Here is a 20,577-nt window from a genome sequence, read left to right on the forward strand (position 1 = left end):
TGTTTTTGTCAAAGGAGTCTGGTGAATTTGAAAAGAGAATAGATAACAGCTTAAGTTCCCCGTCGGAAAGGGCTGTCTAACGGCAAGGTAAAGCAGAGAAAATATTGTTAATATAGCGTACACTAAAACTGATATTGATGTTTTTGATTGGCTAAAATACATTTTGCTGCTGCCTTCGTCCACAGCAGTACATTACTTAGCTTTCATGCCAGTAATCCTGCCTGCTTCTCCAAACTGGGGACATGGCAATGGTGTATGCTGCTGTAAATGAAAATATTCATTCTTCTATTCCAGACAAAGAGAGACATGCTGTGACTCTTCATTTTTTTAAATTTATTTAGTTAAAATACATATGAAACAGATACAATAAATCATATTCCAAAGATTTACTTTAAAGTGTTACAAAAGTTATCACAAACTGTACACATCATGACAGCAGGTGCAGTTGTTCTTGCTCAGTATAGATTTAACCAATATGCAAACAATTACAGATCAAAGCTCTAAACTCCTAAACATGAAATAACTTAATAAGGTAGAGTTGGCTTCACTGGGTCTCCAGCCTGACTAATTGTTCACAACTATTACAGAACGTGTATCAGTTTCACTCAATTACAAGTCTGAGCTGTTCAAATGATCACCAAACAAGAGAAATACATTGTGATGTCTCTATCTCCATAAGTTCACGACAACTTCTTAAACTTCTTTTGAATATATACAAACAATGCCATTGACAAGTATATATACAAATGTAAACACAAAGTCTGACATTTTAAATACTCTTAATATATTAATTTTTGACATTTTCCCTCATTGGGTGTGTTTTTAAAGTGGTGAGAGGCATGCTACAAGTAAAAATATTTCTTGTCAATATTAAAAGCAGCGCAAGGGACAAAAAGCATCATAAGCATGTGCAAGTAAGATAACAGTACATAGCCTTTTTTATTTGCTATGTTGGTTTCTTATTAGTTTCTTATTACTCACGTATGAGGAGAAGCAGAGTCAATGTTCTGTGTTAGATGCATTGAAGTTAAGTAAATATGGTTTGATGCAAAAAACATACATGCAATTTGCAAAAGTTTTATGGGTTATAATTCCCTAAATTTGTAACTGGTGAGGAAATGCTGTTACATAATAAAGTTTTGCTTCCTAGATTTTAAATTAAGATTACCATCTGTGTTACTCTACTTGATGTTTTTGGTGTTGTTTGGCCTTTGATCCTTGAAGACTTGCTGTGTCTAGTTACGGTTGTTAAGCAATGATTGGACACTATTTTCTATATCATTGGCATGTGCTGACATTTGCAGTGTAAACAACAGAATTCTATTTAATAAAGTTATAGGAGTAAAACGATGATGAGTCTAATTTGTTGATGCTGCTCGTTCAATTTGCAATTAGGGTGCCGAAATCGATCTGGTGTGTACAAAAATAAATATGAAATCGTTATATTTATTATTAAGTCTTGCTGGGTTTTTTGGGGAAAAAAGTATTAAGTTATTTAGTTTATCTCTCTATACTGTCTTTGCTACATGTATCTGCTACAATTTCTATAAATCTGAGAGTCCTGTTGACTTTTCTAATAAAAATGCAGGTAACAGTGGCTGGTTAATGGCCACTTTTACACAACAGTGACAGTTGTGGCAGGTACATTTTAGGAGAGTTTACCGAGCCCTTGTGCATGCTCGATTACCTGCATTCGTCAGCCGAAACCTGGATCAGGACTCCCTGGATTTATTGACTGTATTTTTAATCAAGCAAATGCTTTCATAGTATTGAACAGCGTAGCCCTTTAACTTTCTGTCATTTTAAAGTAAAATGCCAACTCACTACAGAGCTGGAGGGCCAGAAAAAAATGTTTCCTCAGAATCTTGAAGAGGTTGATACAGCTGTATGTGAATCACAGAGGACTTCTTGTAGTGAGGCATACCATTCATGTGGTCTGTGTAAATGTTTGGCAAATAAAGCCTTTCTGAGAATTTCAAAGCAGATGTATGAAAAAATCTTGAATAGAATGACAGAGAGTGCTGTGCATAGCCAGCTCTGTAGAGCATTTCAAGGACCCGATGTCAAATGAATGAATAAGAACAATTTCAATACAACCTTGTTTTTTATAAACATATAAACGTGTTGGGATGAATTTTCATACAACATGCTCACAAGAGACTCAGGCAACTCAGCAACTCTAAACGAACGTCTTGCTTCCTTACAGAGGTAGTGTTCTCACTCTACCTGTGACCATCAGGGCGTCTGTGGAGGTTTGGGTGAAGGACACGAACCTTGACTCTCAAAGCTTGTTGCTCTTCCCGGCCACTGCAAGGTAAAATATCACAAAACACAACACATTATAGAGGATTTTTTTTCCCTCAATTTGTGGTTACTAAGCAGGTTGTTTCTCTAGTCCTCAGGATGTACTGTGATCATAGGCAAAAAAAAAACTTTGATTGACCCAGCTGGTTCAGGCCACATTAAGCAGCAGAGCCAGATGATTGTTTTTAAGAGAGGGAGTTTGTGTCAGCCAGGGGATGTGGCCAAAAAACTATAGTATAAGGGAAACTTATTAGTGATTAAAATGTTGTCCTTTACTTTTTTTGACAAAGTGTGGCATGCATCTGCATCCACATGGGTTGTAAACGTCCCACTTGCAGTGTTGACGATTTTGTTGGCACTTTAGTGTATAGGATTTAGCTTTATCTGTAGTTGATTTAGGAGATTTTCAGTGTACTTTGTCCTCATACTGAGTACTGCAACAACTTTGACATCAGCAGTGACGAGATACAGTTTCCGTGTATTTTGTTGAATGAGTGAGACAATTTGCCAAGACATAAAAAGACAAGTTTAACTCTAACGATATATGAGTTTAAACGATATATGAGTTTTATGACATAATACAATAAGTGGTCTTACATGTTGAGTTTGAATCCCGCAACCACTGTAGGACTGAAATTTTACTCTAAAAGATTAGCTCCTTCTTGGAGCATAGTGGCTGTTAGGCAATTACAATGGATTCCAGCATTTTGCACAGTGGGAAAAAAAGACAAAGATAGTATAAGACTACATTGGGGAATCACAACCGGGATTTTTAACATCACAAAACTATCACAACATTGTTAGACACATGTCAAACCCAACTTACAGCAAAATCCTCTTCTCTGTTTGCACGATTCAAACACTTGTACTTTTGCCAATAGCTAAACACACATTTTCCATTTTAAACCTCACACACTCCTCTACTGAGCTTGTGAGCGGGTTTGAAACCTCCTGCTCTTCCACTGGTCTGGACAACTGCTGTGTCTTAGCTGTTCCTGTGGCTGACTGTCATTTTAGGATTATTTATAATGCTTCCTTTATAACATTACTATTGTATGTATAGCACGCTGTTTCATTTTTCCCAGCACAAAGTATTCCCAATAATAGATGTATAAATAATAAATACAATCCAAGTTGACTGTATTCCCATCTTCTTATGCAGTGAGTGTTTATTACAGAACATGTTTTGACAAGAGCTACAGAAGACATGGTTTTTGCTTATGATCACAGTCTTTTTAAACCAAAGCTTATAAAGTAGATTTACCACTGAAAATGGGTAATCACCTGTAATTTCCTATTCGTCAGATGGGGAGTAGATGTGGCAAAAGAGGAAGAAACATTGATAAGATGTAAAATATGTAATTACATTAAAAAAGGGGGGAGGCACAGTTAGCCTTCCAGCAACTGTAAAACTGTCTTACAGTATTTACACATGGTATCTTATTAGCTAGCAAACTAGACAGCAAAGCACCGAGATGATATTAATGCCACCTGACTCTTGGTAAGACAGTGAATACATTTCCCCAAATCTCAAAATATCCCTTCAAGCTCATTGTTTATGTTTTTTGGTGATTTTTACAGAAAAATACAGAGACTTTTTAGGAGTAGATTGGACTAAAATAGTCTCTCAAAATTGAGAAATCTTTGTAAAAAAACTAAATGTAACTTTTCAGTTAATTAGATTTCCTGGTCTTTTCTTATATTCAAAACAAGTACAGCTGCATTGATGGATTTTAAAATAATTTTGAGATTGAAAATAATGTAATCTCCCTGAAAGAAATGAAGGGAGAAGCTCAACAAGACAGAGCTGCACAGCACAGCATCAAGCGCTGTTCAATGTCACATTCAGGAGCTTCTAGAAAGCTCTGTAAATATGACCGCTTTGAGACTGGGGGAAACTGGAGTCAGGGATAAAAAGAAGTGTCTGTACCTCTCCGAGGGCGTGCCAGTGTGTGATGGGCTTTCGCGGGTAAGCCAACATTTCGTTCCAGTGATCTCGTCCAAGACCCTCAGCATCTGGCCCGGTGCGACACACACCGATCACCTCATTGTGTCCGACCCTGTTAGTAGTAAAACACACATTTGGATGCACATTGTAAAGCTTCTAGTAGTCCTGGAACAGACACAAAAAAATCATGACTAAATTCAAAAATTAAATGCATATTTCACCGGTCTTAGATTAAATAAATGTATTGAAAAAGAAGCTGAAAGTTTATCAAGGCCAGGTCTAAACCAAACAACAATCAATTACACACCTTCTAAAAGTAGTCCAATTTGTTTAAATGATCAGTTTCTGTGTTCGAGAGCTTTTGTTGATCAAAGTTACACTTCAAAAACCCAAATCTCTCTCTCCTCATGTGTGCATTTTGTTGACTTGTAGCTAGCACATTAGCATGTACTATAGAGACAGCATCTAGTGACTGCTTGACCTACCGATCATAATCCATCACCATGATGGACAGACAGACTTGTTCCACGTTCTCCGGGGGAATGTCGAAGATGATGGCCTCGTTGTACACTGGATTGAGCGTGCTTTTCTTGGTGGTTGTTTTTCGCTTCTTCAACCTCCGTCCATCACATATCAAGTAAACCTTCACATAAGGGTCTGGGAGACACGTTTACTGTCATATGATGATGATGATGATGTCAGAAACTAACAATACAAATGTTAAGGGAAATTATGTCTTTTAACATTCCATTCAGAACCTCTTTTTCATATAAAAGTACAGCTAAGACACATTCTGACACGGATTGTAATAGGTTCAATAATTTGTTCTCATTGGCCTCCCTGTGTCTCTTCCCCATTTCTATTCAGTTTAATTGGCCACTTGCTGTCTTATTTCAGCTAAGTTAGATTTATGGCACAGTGTCGTACATCGATGTAAGCCACATCTTATCTACTGTCAGGTTACCTGAGGAGCCTGTGATGTCCATGGCTTTGAGGTTTCTGCATTTGATGACTGTTAGGGTCATTCTTCCTGCTGTGGGAAGATAGCACAGCGAGTACATGATCTCTCCCAGGTCCACACTCTCCTGGAGGACAAAAAAGAAAAAAGAAAGACATTTTAAAGGCTTTGACCACATTCTGTGAATCAAAATGCCACAGCAAAGGAGTAAACAGGTAATTTAATAAAGGAAGTTGTATTTTGTCAGCTGGTTCTTAACATTTTAGCAGCGAGGCATGGCATGCTGGCATATTTTTCTCCTTCAAAGCAGTATAGGCACCAAACCCTATTAGTCATTCTTATTTGTCACTATTCTCTCATCTGCCAGCTGTTAGTCACTCGATTCTCAATAGTTGGAATGAATGATTTGTTTTTTGGCCACACTAGCTGTGCGGCTGCAGGGATGGCAGTTTTGGTTGGTCCACTACTTTTTGTCCAAACTGAAATATTTCAACAACTGTTGGATGGTTTGCCATACAATTCTGTACAGGCATTCATGGTCATCATAAAATGAATCTCTCTTAGTCTGATTATTCCCTGAACTTTCCTCTAGCACCACCATGATGTTGCCATTTTTAGTTTAAAGTGATATTTATATCGACAAATATTAGATGGTTTGCCATGACATTTGGTTCAGATTATCATGACCTCCTCAGGATGAATTATCACTTTTGTGAAATCTGGACTTTTCATCTAATGCCATTATCAGATCAACATTTTAATTTGTCCAAAACATTGGTTTGTGAGGTATTGTGAGCATGTTAGCATGCTTATGATAGTATTTATCTCAAAGCAACCCCGGGTCTAATACAACCTCTGTTCTGCTCAGCTCATCTTTTTTTCTGGCTTTATTATTTGCATCTAGCAAAGTAAATATTAGTGTTAAAGGTCTTTTAAAACTAGAAAGTACTCCGAAGTAACAAGCTTGGAGGGACAAATGTGATTAAAGGCACATCACTGCAGTCACATGGGGACCAAGTTGGCTAAAAATGGTATTTTATTAATAATATTAATGATATTGTAATCTGTATACCTATAGTAGCACATACAATCATACATCACAATTCTATCCACAAACCTTGGGAAATGCTGCATATGCCATAAATAAAACACACACACACACACACACACACACACACACACACACACACACACACACACACACACACACACACACACACACACACACACACACACACACACACACACACACTCTTTATGAGTAATACATCCAACACCTTAATCTCAAGTATAAATCCACAGTAGTACCTGAAGCTGCCCTCAGGTGTTTATCGATTCGACACAGGAGGAAGTTTAAGGTTAATCTATGGCCTGCAGTTTGAGGAGGCAAATATAATCTTTCTACTTGACTACACAAGCCAGGCACCGGAATGGCTCAAATCTAAGTACTTAAAAAAGAAAACAACTTTTAATTATAATTTAAAACTCAACCCCTTGTCATTGACAATACACAATAAATGAACACCCTTAAACTTAATTGAGGAAATAGAGAATAATCTGCAGTCACTCTGAATGCAAAAATGAATATATAGTTATTCTGTAGCTATTAATATAGCCTACAGAAGCTATTGTGAACCTGACAACAATGGCTCGGTGTTTATCACAATGAAAACATTCATAAATAAAGCAGAGGCTCTTGAGTAAACTGTGATGAGTGTTAACGTAGGAGTGAAACGCATTATAGGCTAAATTACCAGTTCATATAAGGACATACCATCTACAATATGCTCTACCCTGTTTGTGTAATTACTTTACAGTAACGTTTGAGAGCATACTGCTGCAGTTCATATATCTCATGATTGGATAATGTTACTCTGTTGCTATATTTATATCTGTGGAATACCCAGCAGTTTCTGGAAAATGTGTGTGGGTGTTTGGCTGATGAAATTGATTTCCCAAAGCATTTGATTATGCAATGTGTTCTACCTGCCTCTTTTGTGGAACGTTGTTGATGAATTTGGGCTATTAAAAGGGATTCAGTGCAATACTTCATGTTAAGACCTTTCTAAAAACAGTATTTACTGTGAGTTTCTTTCCTCAAAGATAGCACAGAAGAAGTCTGTAGCAATTTTTCTTACATAGCAACAATATCCAAATATGTGGAGGATTTGGCAGTGTGTTAGTGTGAACGCCAACTCACCGTAGTTGCTGCATGAATATCCTTCCACACTACAGCCTCCCTGGAAAGATCAGAGAGTTCAAAGAGGTTGTCCACCACCACCTCGCCAATCATATCATGGCTGGTGAAGCGGTCAAAGTCGTAGACGCTGAAGTGCAGCTTGCGGTTGCAAATCTCATCATACACCACGGGGAAACAGAAGGTCTCGTCGAACATGGGGTTCAGATTCTTGCGGTGGACGCGTGTCTGGAACTTCTTCTTCCTCTCTGGTAGCAGGTAGATCTTCACGTACGGGTCGGAGGTGCCCGTGAAGTCTTTGGCGGGCAGGTCCAAGGCCTTGAGGATTCTCACCACCAAAGCTTGCTCCTCGTGGTCGTAACGCAGTGAGAAGCTGAGCTTTCCGCAAGTCTCCACAGGCTCTTTAGCCTCACCCTCTGAGTCCACAGATTTCTGCTTGTAGAGTTCAGGCTTTATTCTTCCAATGCTCACTGTAGAAGACTGGCGGAGAGGCACTGTGTCCATGCTGAAGTCAACACTGGTGACATTCATCTGGCGAGGCAGGTGGCGCCGGAATGAATTGTGCCTGTTGAAAAGGGCAAAGGACATCTTGTAAATGTCTCAAGTGTCAGTGTTATGCATCAGTGGCTTTGTTATGATGGGCGCTAATGGTTTGTCAGGAGAGAACTAAATCCGAAAAGCATAATGCATACTAATGTGGCGCTCATGACATATTAATGTCCGGTAGAATAGCTCAGGAAATGATCTTTGGTTGGTCTTTAGTCTTCAGAAAAGAAGTCTAGTATAGAAGCACACATATTTACTGTAGTCACAAGACAACTCACAGTGATAAGGGATGTATTGTCTAACCTGAAGCTAAAAAATAAATAAATCTGATGTACACTACAGGGTTCTAAAAAGAAATTTGTTAAAGTTTTGTGATCTTTTTTGACATTTTTAATAAACCCTCCACACAAGTACAGAAATAAATAATGAAATGACCATGTTACGACCTTTGAAGCACACCTGTATTCGGACCTGGACGTGCTGCTTCTGCTTAACCTTGACCTTTTATATCTCAATTTCCCTTTGCATTACTAAGTGCCTTGTATTAACAATTGTCTTGTACTGTGTACACTTTGATATCTGTGTAGACCATGTTGTAGATCCCTCTATAAAGTAAAGCAACTTTATTGAGTGATGGCAGGGGGTAGGGGATGTTCGTTGTGGGGTGGTAATGGTGTTCTTTTTGCAATTTATGTAACTTCAATAAAAAGAACTGTAAAAGAAAAGAAAATGCTCTTAATGATCTCGCCAATATAAGATATACAGTACATATATAGTCCTTTTGAGCCTGGTAAAATAGCTTAATTTGACCACACATCCTTGATTTTATAGACAAACTAAGGACACTGACGTACACAACATGCTTGCACTTTCTTACTGAACACAGCTGCTTTTGTAGAACCAGACAATAAAAGGACAAGTAGCCAAACTGACGGATTTTCTTCATCTTCGTCACCACTGACCATGTGTTTTGAAAAATAAAATAAAAAAAATCTCTCAGCATTCAGGTAATTTGTTTACAAATTACCTGAATGCTGCACATTTCTGTGAAGTTGACATCTTTTGAAAAAAAAAAACAGCCGTGTTCGACTCGCCGATCTTGTCACCTAGCAACTGGCCCTCCTCCTTTCTGACAGTAAGACCATCACAACAATCTGACAGCCATGGCACAATAATTGTACAGGAAGCACAGCTGAAAATTGAATTCTTTTCCACACTCAAGTATCGTAAAAACATGGAAGGCTTCATGTTGTCTAAGAGCCAGTACAAACCTTTAGGAGAAATTGCTTGAAATACAACCAAAACACAACGCTTTAAACCAAAACACACCAAATCCACTACTAATGCTAGGGATAAAAACCTAATTGAATTGCTCTCTGTTTCAGTTTTCAATTAAAAAAAGAATTTGGAGGCAAGATAAGTTCAGTGACATTTTCTGTCTTCTTCTCATTCCTAAAATTCAGAAAGTTACAAACATACTTTTTTTTGGTGCTGTTTTCCAAAACCAGATGCTACCTGTTTAAAATATCTTTAAATGGATGGTTGGTACAATTAAGAGTTTATCACTTTTATGGATTATTCTTATTCTTGCCCCACAATAATTCAAAGAATTATCCAAGAATCAAAGAATCTCCAATAATGACAATCATGGCCCCACTGTGTACTTTTCAAGGCAGGCTGTCCATGATTTAGAGCTGAAACCATTAGTTAATAATCGGTTAAGTCATATTTCATATCAGATGCCAAATATTTGCTCATTCCAGCTTCTCAAATGTGAGGATTCGCTGCTTTACCTTGTAGTAAACTGAATATTTTAGAAGATAATACAAATAATTGTTAATTGCAGCCCAATCACTGGCTTAATTGGCCTCTTGGTAAATACAGCTCATAGAAAATGTAACATTAGGAAGACCATTGTTTCTCTCTATCTGTCAGTACTTAAATGTTAAATGTTAAATAACAAAACATTGCAAACAGAATTTGGTTGGAAATATCAGGACTATATCGACCTTCTGTTTGTTGTTCAGTGCATTCCTCTTAAGCTAAGATTGGCCCTAAAACAGTATTTGGTCTTGAGCTAAGAGCATGTCGTAGGTGTTTTTGACATTTTGTCATTCAAAAAGGAAATAATTAGTGATGAACATGAATCACTGTGAAAAGAGTAGGTGGAAGGATGAAGGCAAGTAGGCGTTGTAATCCTTAACCTGGCCATTCTGCATCCCTAGTGGGTGTACAATTCATGAAGACCTTGGTCTCAATTTAATTGAATTAACGAGCCTGACGACACACCAAAGCGATGTCACTAACGTCTTCCTTTGAGAAACTGAGTGCAGCTGCCTGGTGCGTCTCACTAGAAACCCAACTTCCACCATGACAGCTCCCACCCCACAGCACTGCTAATTATGGACATTCTAGTTTAAACACAGTGCTGGAAAACAAAGAGAAGCAAGAGCTGGATGTTTAATTACTGTGGTTGCTCTCCGCCGTTACCACATCAGCTCAACTCACACGTAAAAGAGATTATAGGGTTTCGATCTAAAAGCGAGGAGAAATACCACGATTCTGGCTGATGAGGGTTTTTTTTTTTTATCTGGTCAGACGGTGCAAGAAAGACAAAATTTCACATGTGCAACAGCATTTCAGGGTCACTGGATAGCCCATGCTGCTCTACATGACACGTGCCAAACCACCTCAAGGACAGTGGCTGCACTGTCACCAACTGTAAAGGACAGTTTTTGCATTGTGTAGACGTCAGTTTTGCGTGTACTTCTGTCGCATAGCTCGGGGAAACAAACCAATGTGGATTCAACCATTGTACCATAATTGTAAGGAACAGATACATGTGTATAAATAGCTTGTCATTATTATGTCCTCAATGCAGGCGCAGGCAGGGAGGGGTTATGACTGCATTGGGAACATGTAAGGTACCTGGAGGAGGAGGTGGGCTCGGTGGTCTGCCTCTGGATCTTAGCCTGCTGGCTGAGCTTCTCCCTCAGGGCTGTTTGCACCTCGGCGGGGATGTCCGGAGACGTCTGGCTGATCTTCATGGCCGCCTCGAGGAGCTTGACAGTGCTCCGTCCATTCACCTTCACTTCCAGCGGGTACTTCTTCTCCACCTCCGCCACTTTGCACTCAGTGACCGGCGGCGAGTTGGGTGGAGGCGCCTCGGGGAAACCAACATTGAGGCCATTTTCGGCATGGGCTGACAGAGCCTTGCTCCTCCAAAAGGGCCAGCACAGCTTCCAAAAGACAAAGAGAGAGACTACCAACAGGGCGAGGCCACAGAAACCCACGACCACAGCAAGGAGACTAATAGAGATGTCTACATGTAACCATGGAAAGACCCATAGAGGAAGACAGAGACACATAAAAAGGAAAGGAGAAGCAAGCAAGGGACAAAATATGACAGACAAACATGCAAGGGAGAAAGAGAAAAAAGGAGAGAAAGCCAGCTGTAAGAAAGAGGGGGCAGCATATGCACCTGTTAAAGCAGGACAATATAAAGTCATGTAAAACCTCGGTCAAGGAGCCACAGCATCAAGAGAATGACATGTTCAGTGACCAAAGTGAAAAACATATCCCATCTGCGCCTGACATTACTTGTTCTTATTGATATGTAAATGCTAAGTTTGCACTGTATCATATGCAAGAAAGCTTAATGCAGCCTATACATGCAGCTTTTCAAAATCTGTTAATCAAACTGATACTGAGTAAATTACCCAGATTGCAAAGTAAAAAACGGAAAGAAGACGGGAGAAAGCCAGGATATCAGAACTCAGTCTATTTTCCACCTGTTGCTATTTCATCAGTCTGGATGCGTAACAGGTAGAGAAGCACTTTTGCAACAGTTCAACGCAATAAAATGCATACAACTAAGTGGTTTAATAGTTTTAACAAGTGAGAGCTGATGTTTGGTTTCTGCTTTTTTTTTCTTCCAAACGCTGCAACAACGTAATCTCTTTCTTTAAAGGGAACACACGAAAGTGATTAATTGAGGGAATGGCGGGAAAGAAAATAAAGACTTTATTGCATTTACCTGCGTGTCCTTTACCTGGTATGTTGCTCTCCAGGGGGAAAATATCCGAACATTTCTCCCGGTCTACGTTTCCCGTGAGACAAAGTTCCGTGATGATTTCGAGAGCCCTTTGGCACAAGGTGATGCTGTCCTCCGTCCGGACACTCATGTCTCTCCTGTTAAGCCATTGCACGCCGGGGGAGCCAGGAGGGCGGTGATTCATTTGGGCACCTTTTTTTATGCGCCGCAGAGTGCAGCCCGTCCGCGGGAGACAGCAGGGAGGCACGCTGCGTCCTGATCCATATCCAGCGCGCAACGAGGAGCCACTGACCAGACGCGCTCCCTGTGTTTGAGTAACAGGCGGCGGGGTGCTGGAGTCCAACCCTGGCAGCGTCCAATAGCGATGCGCATCAGTTTGCTAGTGAGTCCTGTTGGTTGGTGGCAGTAACGAGATTACTTTTTCGAGTAACTGCGCCCCGGGAGCGACCTGTTTGTGTCCCCGCCTTTCGTGCTGGTTTATAGACTTAGTCCCCCCAACCCCGAACAGGTCTTTGTCCCATGTGACCCTGCAGAGAGTAGCCTATACGAGATCGTGGATATAGTGAATAGGTTCGCATAATACGTTTTTATTTTGAAAACCTCAAAAAAGAATATCATCCCATATTTTTGTGATGTCCTCCTGTATCCTATATCAGAAGTGTTGATTGGTTATTCATGATGTGTCAGGTTTTAAACAGGTATGTGAATTGCAATTGTGAGGTGGATATATGCTTGAGTGTATGTTGCATTGTATAGCACTGCTTTATTTATTTTCCATAGTTATACAACTATATTTATATTATGTTTAGTACATGCACTACAGCTACCTGACTCTTAACTTAACTCTTAACGTCAATGAGGATATTTCTTATATTCAGACTAAGATTTGCGCATTTTTATATAAAAAGTCTAAGCTATTGCACTGTGTACACTTTAATTTCTTATTTTATATCACTCTTAATTTAAATAACTATTTGAGTCTGGGAGTCAAGGACAGTTGTAACACGTTTCCCAGTTTCCCCAATATAATTCAACTTTTTCTCACCATCACTTGACCTGCCAATTATCTATTCAACTTAAACATTACATGTAAATGCTTTCAAAAATAGACTCAACAGGTTGCAAAGCTGGTGTAATTACATGTCAGGTAGCTGTAACATAAACATGACAAATAATTATATATAAATAAGGCTGAAAAAGACAACTATCCATCTAAAATCTTTTTAGTTAATATTTTTAAAGCAATGATTACCTTTTGGCACACTCAGGACTTACACTGTGTGATTGCTCACAGCTAGTTGAAATCCAAAGAACTCTTCAACTTTCAGTTGAATGTCTAATAGTTATTTTAATTTTTTGCATCATAAAACCAAAGAGACGTGTAGTGCTTAACCAATCACTGTCTTTACTGATAGCGCAGTTTAAACTATAAAAGTTATTCAAGGATTGGCTCAGATTTTGAATTACCCTTAATTTATGAAAAGTAGGTCTGCTATAACTTCAAATATATAACAAATGGGCTAATTATTGTTGTTGAATGTTATTATTTTAGGCTACTTTTATGTAATGTATATTAAGAGAAGTAAAATGTCTAATTGGCTTTCCAAAAGAACAATATCACCAAGACACCAACAGAGACAAATCCTAAATACTTTGATGTGCATGTGTCTGTGGAAAACTTCAATTAAATGTACTTTATTCTCAACCACAGAACATCAAATTGAAACTATAAAACAGCTACTGCCTAAAACAAATGACATAAAAAATTCAAGAAGTTCCTTCATCCTTTGTCACTGCAAAGACGACATTGTTTCTTTCACTGCATGAGCACAACTCTTATTAATTTTACTGGGTGCACTAAATGCCAATGGGGGGAAAAAACCGTAGCCAAGGGAAACTGGAAATTGCGGTGGCAAAAGAGAGAACAACAACAGCTCCAATGAAAGAGTGACACAAATACAGCTATGGTTACATGGACAGTACCTGTCCTGAAGGAAAGATGTCAACAAAGGAAAATGACCTACAACAGGAAAGAAAAACCCCAACCATGTAATCATTAAGACCTATTACTTATACAGGAGTGATGTGAAATTTGACAAGTTTTGTTGCAGTATTTCCACAGATGTTTTCTTATCCTTGCATAAGTTGTTTCTATTCATGTCTTCGTATTTGAAACAGCTGAGTTTTGCTGAGTTTTGCATTTTTAAAGCTAATTTGAAAGGAAACATTGGACACTTGATAATTGAAAAAAATGGAAAATCGGTGAGTCAATACAGCATTTCCCCTGCATACAAAGTGATATACATATGTCTGGTCAACGTTTTAAAGCATACTTGGGTTAGGAGGAGCATCATTCTGCCACTTTACATTCACCTACAATGAACTTATTTTGCATAACGATATTGACATTGAACCTCTATTTCTAAACCAGATGTTTACAATATCTTTATTTTTTAAATGCAACTGCACTATCATCTCTACATATTTCCACATAGTTATTTTGCTTGTAATTATCTATATGTGCATACTGTATTTCTGTTTCCTGTTTTTACTCATGCCCAAAATCAAATTACCTTCATGGATTAATAACCGAGCAAATGATCACATTGGAGAAGCTAGAAGTATTGAATGTTTGGCATTTTTCTCATTATTTGTTTGACTGACTGACCCAGAATTTTCATCAAGCACCATTATCAGGTTTTTTTAATCTATATTACAGTTTGGTTTTCTTTTCAATGAGCCTCACAAAGCTGCTAGCGTGGCTGTAGACTCTTGTTTCTGCAGCAGTTTGAGATACCAGATGATTTAGAACTACACAGCTGCATATGCACACAGTCAAAATCATCACTCCTGTCCACCTGTTTCTGATTGCAGATTAACATCCTCTGCCACTCCCATTAGAGCGATGTATCACTTTTTTCTGAGCATCGTACCCACATTACAAAGCCAGAACCAGAAAGCTGTTTGGCAGACCTCCAGAATTTGGAATTAACCAACAGAAGGGCAAAATAATCAACTGCTGGACTGAATTGGAGTTGGCTAAGCAGACTCAATTCAGCATCATGCAATTGATATGGACCACATGTGCATACAGCCAGCGGTTTGGCAGTCTGGGCTGTGGAGACCATAATGTAATCATTAAATAGGAGAGGGCTCTTTAGGACAATTAAAACATCTGATTGGAAGCCACCTGTGGTATTTTGCAGCCATGGACAACATCCATATCCATACCTGACTCCTCACCGAACACCGCATCGACCTTTTGTCAAGCACTATGTGCATTCAGCACATCTGATACGTCTTCTGCCCCTGTCTTCTGTTTTTTATTTCCCCTAGTGATTTATTCCCAACCCCAAATCTTCTGACATGAGGGACGTGAATGCAGAAGGGGCTGTCTCCAAGACAACACTACATTTATTGTCAGTAAACTGTCTGGGACATTGGTTTTGTGTCTCAGTTAAGGTCCCTTTGTGTATGTGCAGTGTCGCATTGTGGAGAAAAATAAACAGCATTTGTGCCTGCTGAGCCATTGAAGTAGAGGTGGAAAATCAACTCCACTTTAAAATTAATTGTAATGGCAGTTATAGGTTACTAATTGGAACACTGAAAGGAGCTAGAGCCGGCTGATGAAAGGTTAGTTTCTGATTATTTTAATGCTAAACACAAAATTAATCACTGCCCACACTGTCTGTATTACCCCGTTGGTATTTTCTTCTTAACAAAAAGAAAGAAGCAGAAAATTTAGAACACCAACTGTGCCATTAGCGATTTGCAATTATCTAATCGGGACTGATTCACATTATAATCATGTTTGCAGTTAAATTATAGGAAATTGTTACGGCTTGTTCTTATTTTAGGACCTATATAACGCCCTAGGAGCAACACATTCTCATACATTAAGGACATAATTGATTAAGAGTTTTATATAACTTTATAAACTGGGGTGTTTTCTAATCAGCCACGTCTTCGTTTAAAGGTGCTCTAAGTGATGTGACGCACTTTTTAGGCTACATTTTTTGTCACATGCAGCAAATATCTCCTCACTATCCTTTAGCTGCCTGTCCCCTGAACACACTGTAAAAAAATCAGTCTCTGTAGACAGCCCAGGCTCCACAAACGGCAACAAAAACAAACTGCGCCAACCTGCACAACGAACCATAACAAACAGTGTTTCAGCCAATAACTGACAAGAAGGAGTTGGTTGAGTCATGAATACGCATTGTGGAAGTAGCCTAAGTGCTAACGCTGCTGTAGTGATGGCTCAACCAACTCGACCGACTTCTTGTCGGTTATTGGCTGGAACACTGTTTGTTATGATAGTTTGTTTTTTTGTCGTTAAGACTGGTTAACAGATAAACTTTTTTTACAGTGTGTTCAGGGGACAGGCAGCTAGCGGATAGTGAGGAGATGTTTGCTGTATGTGACAAAAAATGTTGTAGCCTAAAAAACGCGTCACATCACTTAGAGCGCCTTTAAATGACTGTTTGAGTTTAGGCAACTAAAACTACTTACTAAAGTCTAGGAAAATATTGTGATTATTGGTAATTGAAACCAACATTGACTTACAGTGGCTGATAGATAGATTTCCTCTCCAATAATCAGAGAATAATTTTGTCTAAAAAATGTCAGAAAATTGTGAAAAAATGTGCAGGTGATGTCGTCAGTTGTTTTGTCCGGCTAACAGTCAAAACCCCCAAAATATTTAGTTTGCTACCATGTATGACAAAAAAAGCATCAAATCCTCGCATGTGAGTAGCTGGAATGAGGAAATATTTGGCATTTTTGCTCTAAAAAATTACAAAAATGATTATTAGATGATCAAAACAATCAAATTATTTAATCCGCAAATCATTGCATCTCTAATTCACATTATGGAAAAACAAAACACTTGCAGTAGCTGGTGCTTTGCTCAGTGCAGGATTCCCGGATGGAGTTGGGTAGTCTGTGGATGCTAACTTAGTCGTAAATACCTGGTAACTTAGATATTTGCACAGTTTATAATGTGACATTATCTGTTCCAACAAGTCCTCCAAACCATACGCCCTACAGAAGCGTATCATAAAATAGTGCACGATTTTAATCATTTCTCTAACATCATAAAATGGTTGCAGTTTTGTTTCCTTTAGGTATAAAAACTACTTGGTTATGTTTAGGCACCAAAACTACTTAGTTACGTTTAGAAAAATGTCGTGGTTTGGGGATTACGCATTAAAAAAAAAAGTTTCTATTGCATAAGGACATGATTAATCCTGCCTAAACACTGTCACTACATTAACAGACTATCACATGAGCACTTAAATTAACATGTATCCATCAGTTTTCACCACATCTTTTTTCTTAACAGACATCATGAACCTTCCTCTTCCTTTCTCGCACTGACAAAACATAATTTAAAACATGGTAAAAGACATATTTGTGAGTAAACAGATACAGTCATTAGGTTAGCTAAAAAACACAGGGCATTCGTAGTGTTAAAATAAAACTCGCTACAGTCGCAGTTTGGTTATATTTAGGCACCAAAACTACTTAGTTACTGTATATTTAGGCACCAAAACTACTTACTTATGTTTAGGCACCAAAACTACTTAGTTACTGTATATTTAGGCACCAAAACTACTTACTTATGTTTAGGCACCAAAACTACTTACTTATGTTTAGGCACCAAAACTACTTACTTATGTTTAGGCACCAGAACTACTAAGTTATGTTTAGGCACCAAAACTACTTACTTATGTTTAGGCACCAGAACTACTAAGTTATGTTTAGGCACCAAAACTACTTACTTATGTTTAGGCACCAGAACTACTAAGTTATGTTTAGGCACCAAAACTACTAAGTTATTTTTAGGCACCAAAACTACTAAGTTATGTTTAGGCACCAAAACTACTTACTTATGTTTAGGCACCAAAACTACTTACTTATGTTTAGGCACCAGAACTACTAAGTTATGTTTAGGCACCAGAACTACTAAGTTATGTTTAGGCACCAAAACTACTTACTTATGTTTAGGCACCAAAACTACTTACTTATGTTTAGGCACCAGAACTACTAAGTTATGTTTAGGCACCAAAACTACTTACTTATGTTTAGGCACCAGAACTACTAAGTTATGTTTAGGCACCAAAACTACTAAGTTATGTTTAGGCACCAAAAGTACTTACTTATGTTTAGGCACCAAAACTACTTACTTATGTTTAGGCACCATAACTACTAAGTTATGTTTAGGCACCAAAACTACTTAGTTAAATTTAGAAAAAGATCGTGGTTTGGGTTAAAATCCGACGTTACTTCCCTTCCGGTTAGGCACATGATGCTTGATGTGACGTTCATTAAGTTGAAAAAAGAACTCGTTGTTTACTTTTATTTTCAAACAGGACTCGAACCCCGCTTTCCGGGGTGAAAGTGTGTTTGTTTGATTAATCGCAAATTAATCGCACATTTTTTGTCTGTTCTCAATGTACTTTAAAAGGGATTTTTTTCTCTTATCAACATGGGAGCAAATAAATATGCTTACTTTATGCATATGTTTATTATTATTGCAACAATCCAAAACAATCACAAATATTGTCTAGATTAGAATACTCTCCAGAATAACCTCAAAGGTACTGTATGCTCAAGAAATATGCACAAAGCATAATATGGCAAACTCAAGCCCATCAAGCAACAACAGATGGGCATATTGACCTGAATGTAAAATTACTTGGTAGTACTAACACAATGTAGTGTCCCACTTTACACTCGTACTTCTTACTTCTTTGTACTTCTTACATCTCCGTTGCAAACTATCCAGCGCGGCCTGCTTTTGGCGAGGGGCAGGAGGGTTCTCTGCGTCGGCCGTATGCTTGGCCAGGAAGTTGAATTTGAGACATGACGTACTCCGGTGGTAACTCAGTTTACATCGATAGTACATGCAAATAACTTCAGTCTTGTCAGGAGAATTATCTAGAAGGGCTTTGAAACTGAACTTGCCTTTCAAAAGACCCTTTTCTTTATCCATTTCTGCTCAAGGAGGTTTTTTTGTGCTAGTCATCCACAACATAGATCAATGTTACTGCTGCTGCGGCCCGGGGCCCAAATGAAAGAACTCGCTAGCGTTAATCGTGAAAATGTGCCGTTAAAAAAGAATTTGAGTTAACTCGTTATTATCGCATTCATTTTGACATTATGTATATACATTTACTACATCCCTGTTTACGTTATAGTTTATTATTCATTGTGAAATTACTGTCTACCACAAATATGATTGTATTTATGTCATGTTATCCCTATTTTAACTTTTCACTATTTTATGTCTTAGATTCCCAGTTTTTTTTAATATTCACTTTAATACATATTTAATAAGCATTGTTGTTGTTAAGATTTAAAGCTACATTGTGTAAGAATTTCTCCCATCTAGTGGTGAAATTGTATATGACAACCAACTGAATATTACTTTCTAGCCCCTCCCATTTCGAGCGCATTTTAACTCCTACGGTGGCTGTATTATTCCAAGAAGTACGACTTCGTCCGTGAGGGTTCCTTCCAGTGTAATAATAGCTATTTTGGTACCATTTCATTGCTTACATCAGCTATCAGGTTTCTAAACATATGCAAGCTAATGTTAGTAAAGTATCAGTGCTATCGTTATTCTGTGTATTGTACGAGATTAATAGTGTAAGTTGTCTTCCAGGGACAATGTAATCACATCACGACACATATGATTACATTTATGTTACAAGGTAGACATGTATGGCAGATTCTAAGCGTACGAGAATACTTTGATTAGTTGGTGGAAGTAATTACACATGAATGAGCACATATTTGTGAAAAAACAAAGTTTTTTTGCTAAGAATCAATTCAAAAAATTACACAATGGAGCTTTAAGATTTCCATTGCCAACAACTGCTTCTCTGTAATTGTTGTGCATATGACAATATATAACATGAAGGCAAAGTTACTATTGCAAAGACCCACAAGCTAAAATGTGAACATTGCTAACAGTACTTGGATCACCTTAGAAATTAAAACAGCATTTTTTTTTTACAAACCAACAACAAACCAGATAGCTGAATCTGAAGCATATCTTTTTTTAAATCTCAATATGATGATTTGTGTTATGACCTGGCTCGAGTGGCCACAACAAAAGGGGGACACACCGTGATCAGGGTTTAACAAAATATATTTATTTAAACAAATTAAACCAAATTCAAGGTTTGACTTAAGTAATGGGGTGTGATGTCGGTAAAGTTAGCAGTGTGTTATGAGCATGAGTGGAAGATATGTTGAAAAGGTGCATAAAAACAAAGCAAAGAACTAAACCAACATCACTAAACAAGACGGAAGCAGGAGCCAGAGCCCAGAGAGAGGGCTGCTAGCTGCAGCTAGACTGAAATAACCCCAGGTGTTTGTTGCTCTAACGACCACCTGCAGAGACAGGTGACTCACATAGCAAACTCCAGATGGAACATCAGGGGTTATCACATTTGTTACTAGATGCATTTGGAAACACAATTTATTAATTCATTCTCTATCTTTAATCCCAGACAAACTGGAAAGTGTATTAATTCTATTATCACATTCATGTATGCATC

General features: G+C 38.2%; 1 protein-coding gene and 1 long non-coding RNA gene across 6 annotated transcripts in view; one reads left to right on the plus strand and one right to left on the minus strand.

The window, feature by feature from the left end:
• Positions 1 to 20,577, plus strand: part of LOC120553625 — a 64,077-nt gene that overhangs the window by 19,261 nt on the left and 24,239 nt on the right. Inside the window, exon 3 of the long non-coding RNA XR_005638193.1 lies at positions 2,207 to 2,314. This is a non-coding gene — a long non-coding RNA (uncharacterized LOC120553625). The remainder of the gene's footprint in view (positions 1 to 2,206; positions 2,315 to 20,577) is intronic.
• On the minus strand, positions 331 to 12,512 carry syt10 (synaptotagmin X). 5 transcript variants are annotated; one of them, XM_039792243.1, is made up of 8 exons: positions 11,990 to 12,512; positions 10,882 to 11,434; positions 7,411 to 7,972; positions 5,217 to 5,337; positions 4,738 to 4,909; positions 4,235 to 4,364; positions 3,589 to 3,598; positions 331 to 2,307 (listed from the first exon to the last, which is right to left on the minus strand). In XM_039792243.1, the coding sequence occupies exons 1-8, from the start codon at positions 12,189 to 12,191 to the stop codon at positions 2,282 to 2,284; spliced, it is 1,776 nt and encodes a 591-aa protein (XP_039648177.1). In that variant the 5' UTR covers positions 12,192 to 12,512; the 3' UTR covers positions 331 to 2,281. The 5 variants fall into 5 exon arrangements, with proteins under 5 accessions (XP_039648177.1, XP_039648176.1, XP_039648175.1 ...); XM_039792242.1 differs by lacking the exon at positions 3,589 to 3,598 and having other exon boundaries at positions 12,005 to 12,511; XM_039792241.1 differs by lacking the exon at positions 3,589 to 3,598 and having other exon boundaries at positions 11,990 to 12,511.

The sequence above is a fragment of the Perca fluviatilis genome, chromosome 23 (genome assembly GCF_010015445.1).
Source record: "Perca fluviatilis chromosome 23, GENO_Pfluv_1.0, whole genome shotgun sequence".
Classification (NCBI taxonomy): Eukaryota; Metazoa; Chordata; class Actinopteri; order Perciformes; family Percidae; genus Perca; species Perca fluviatilis.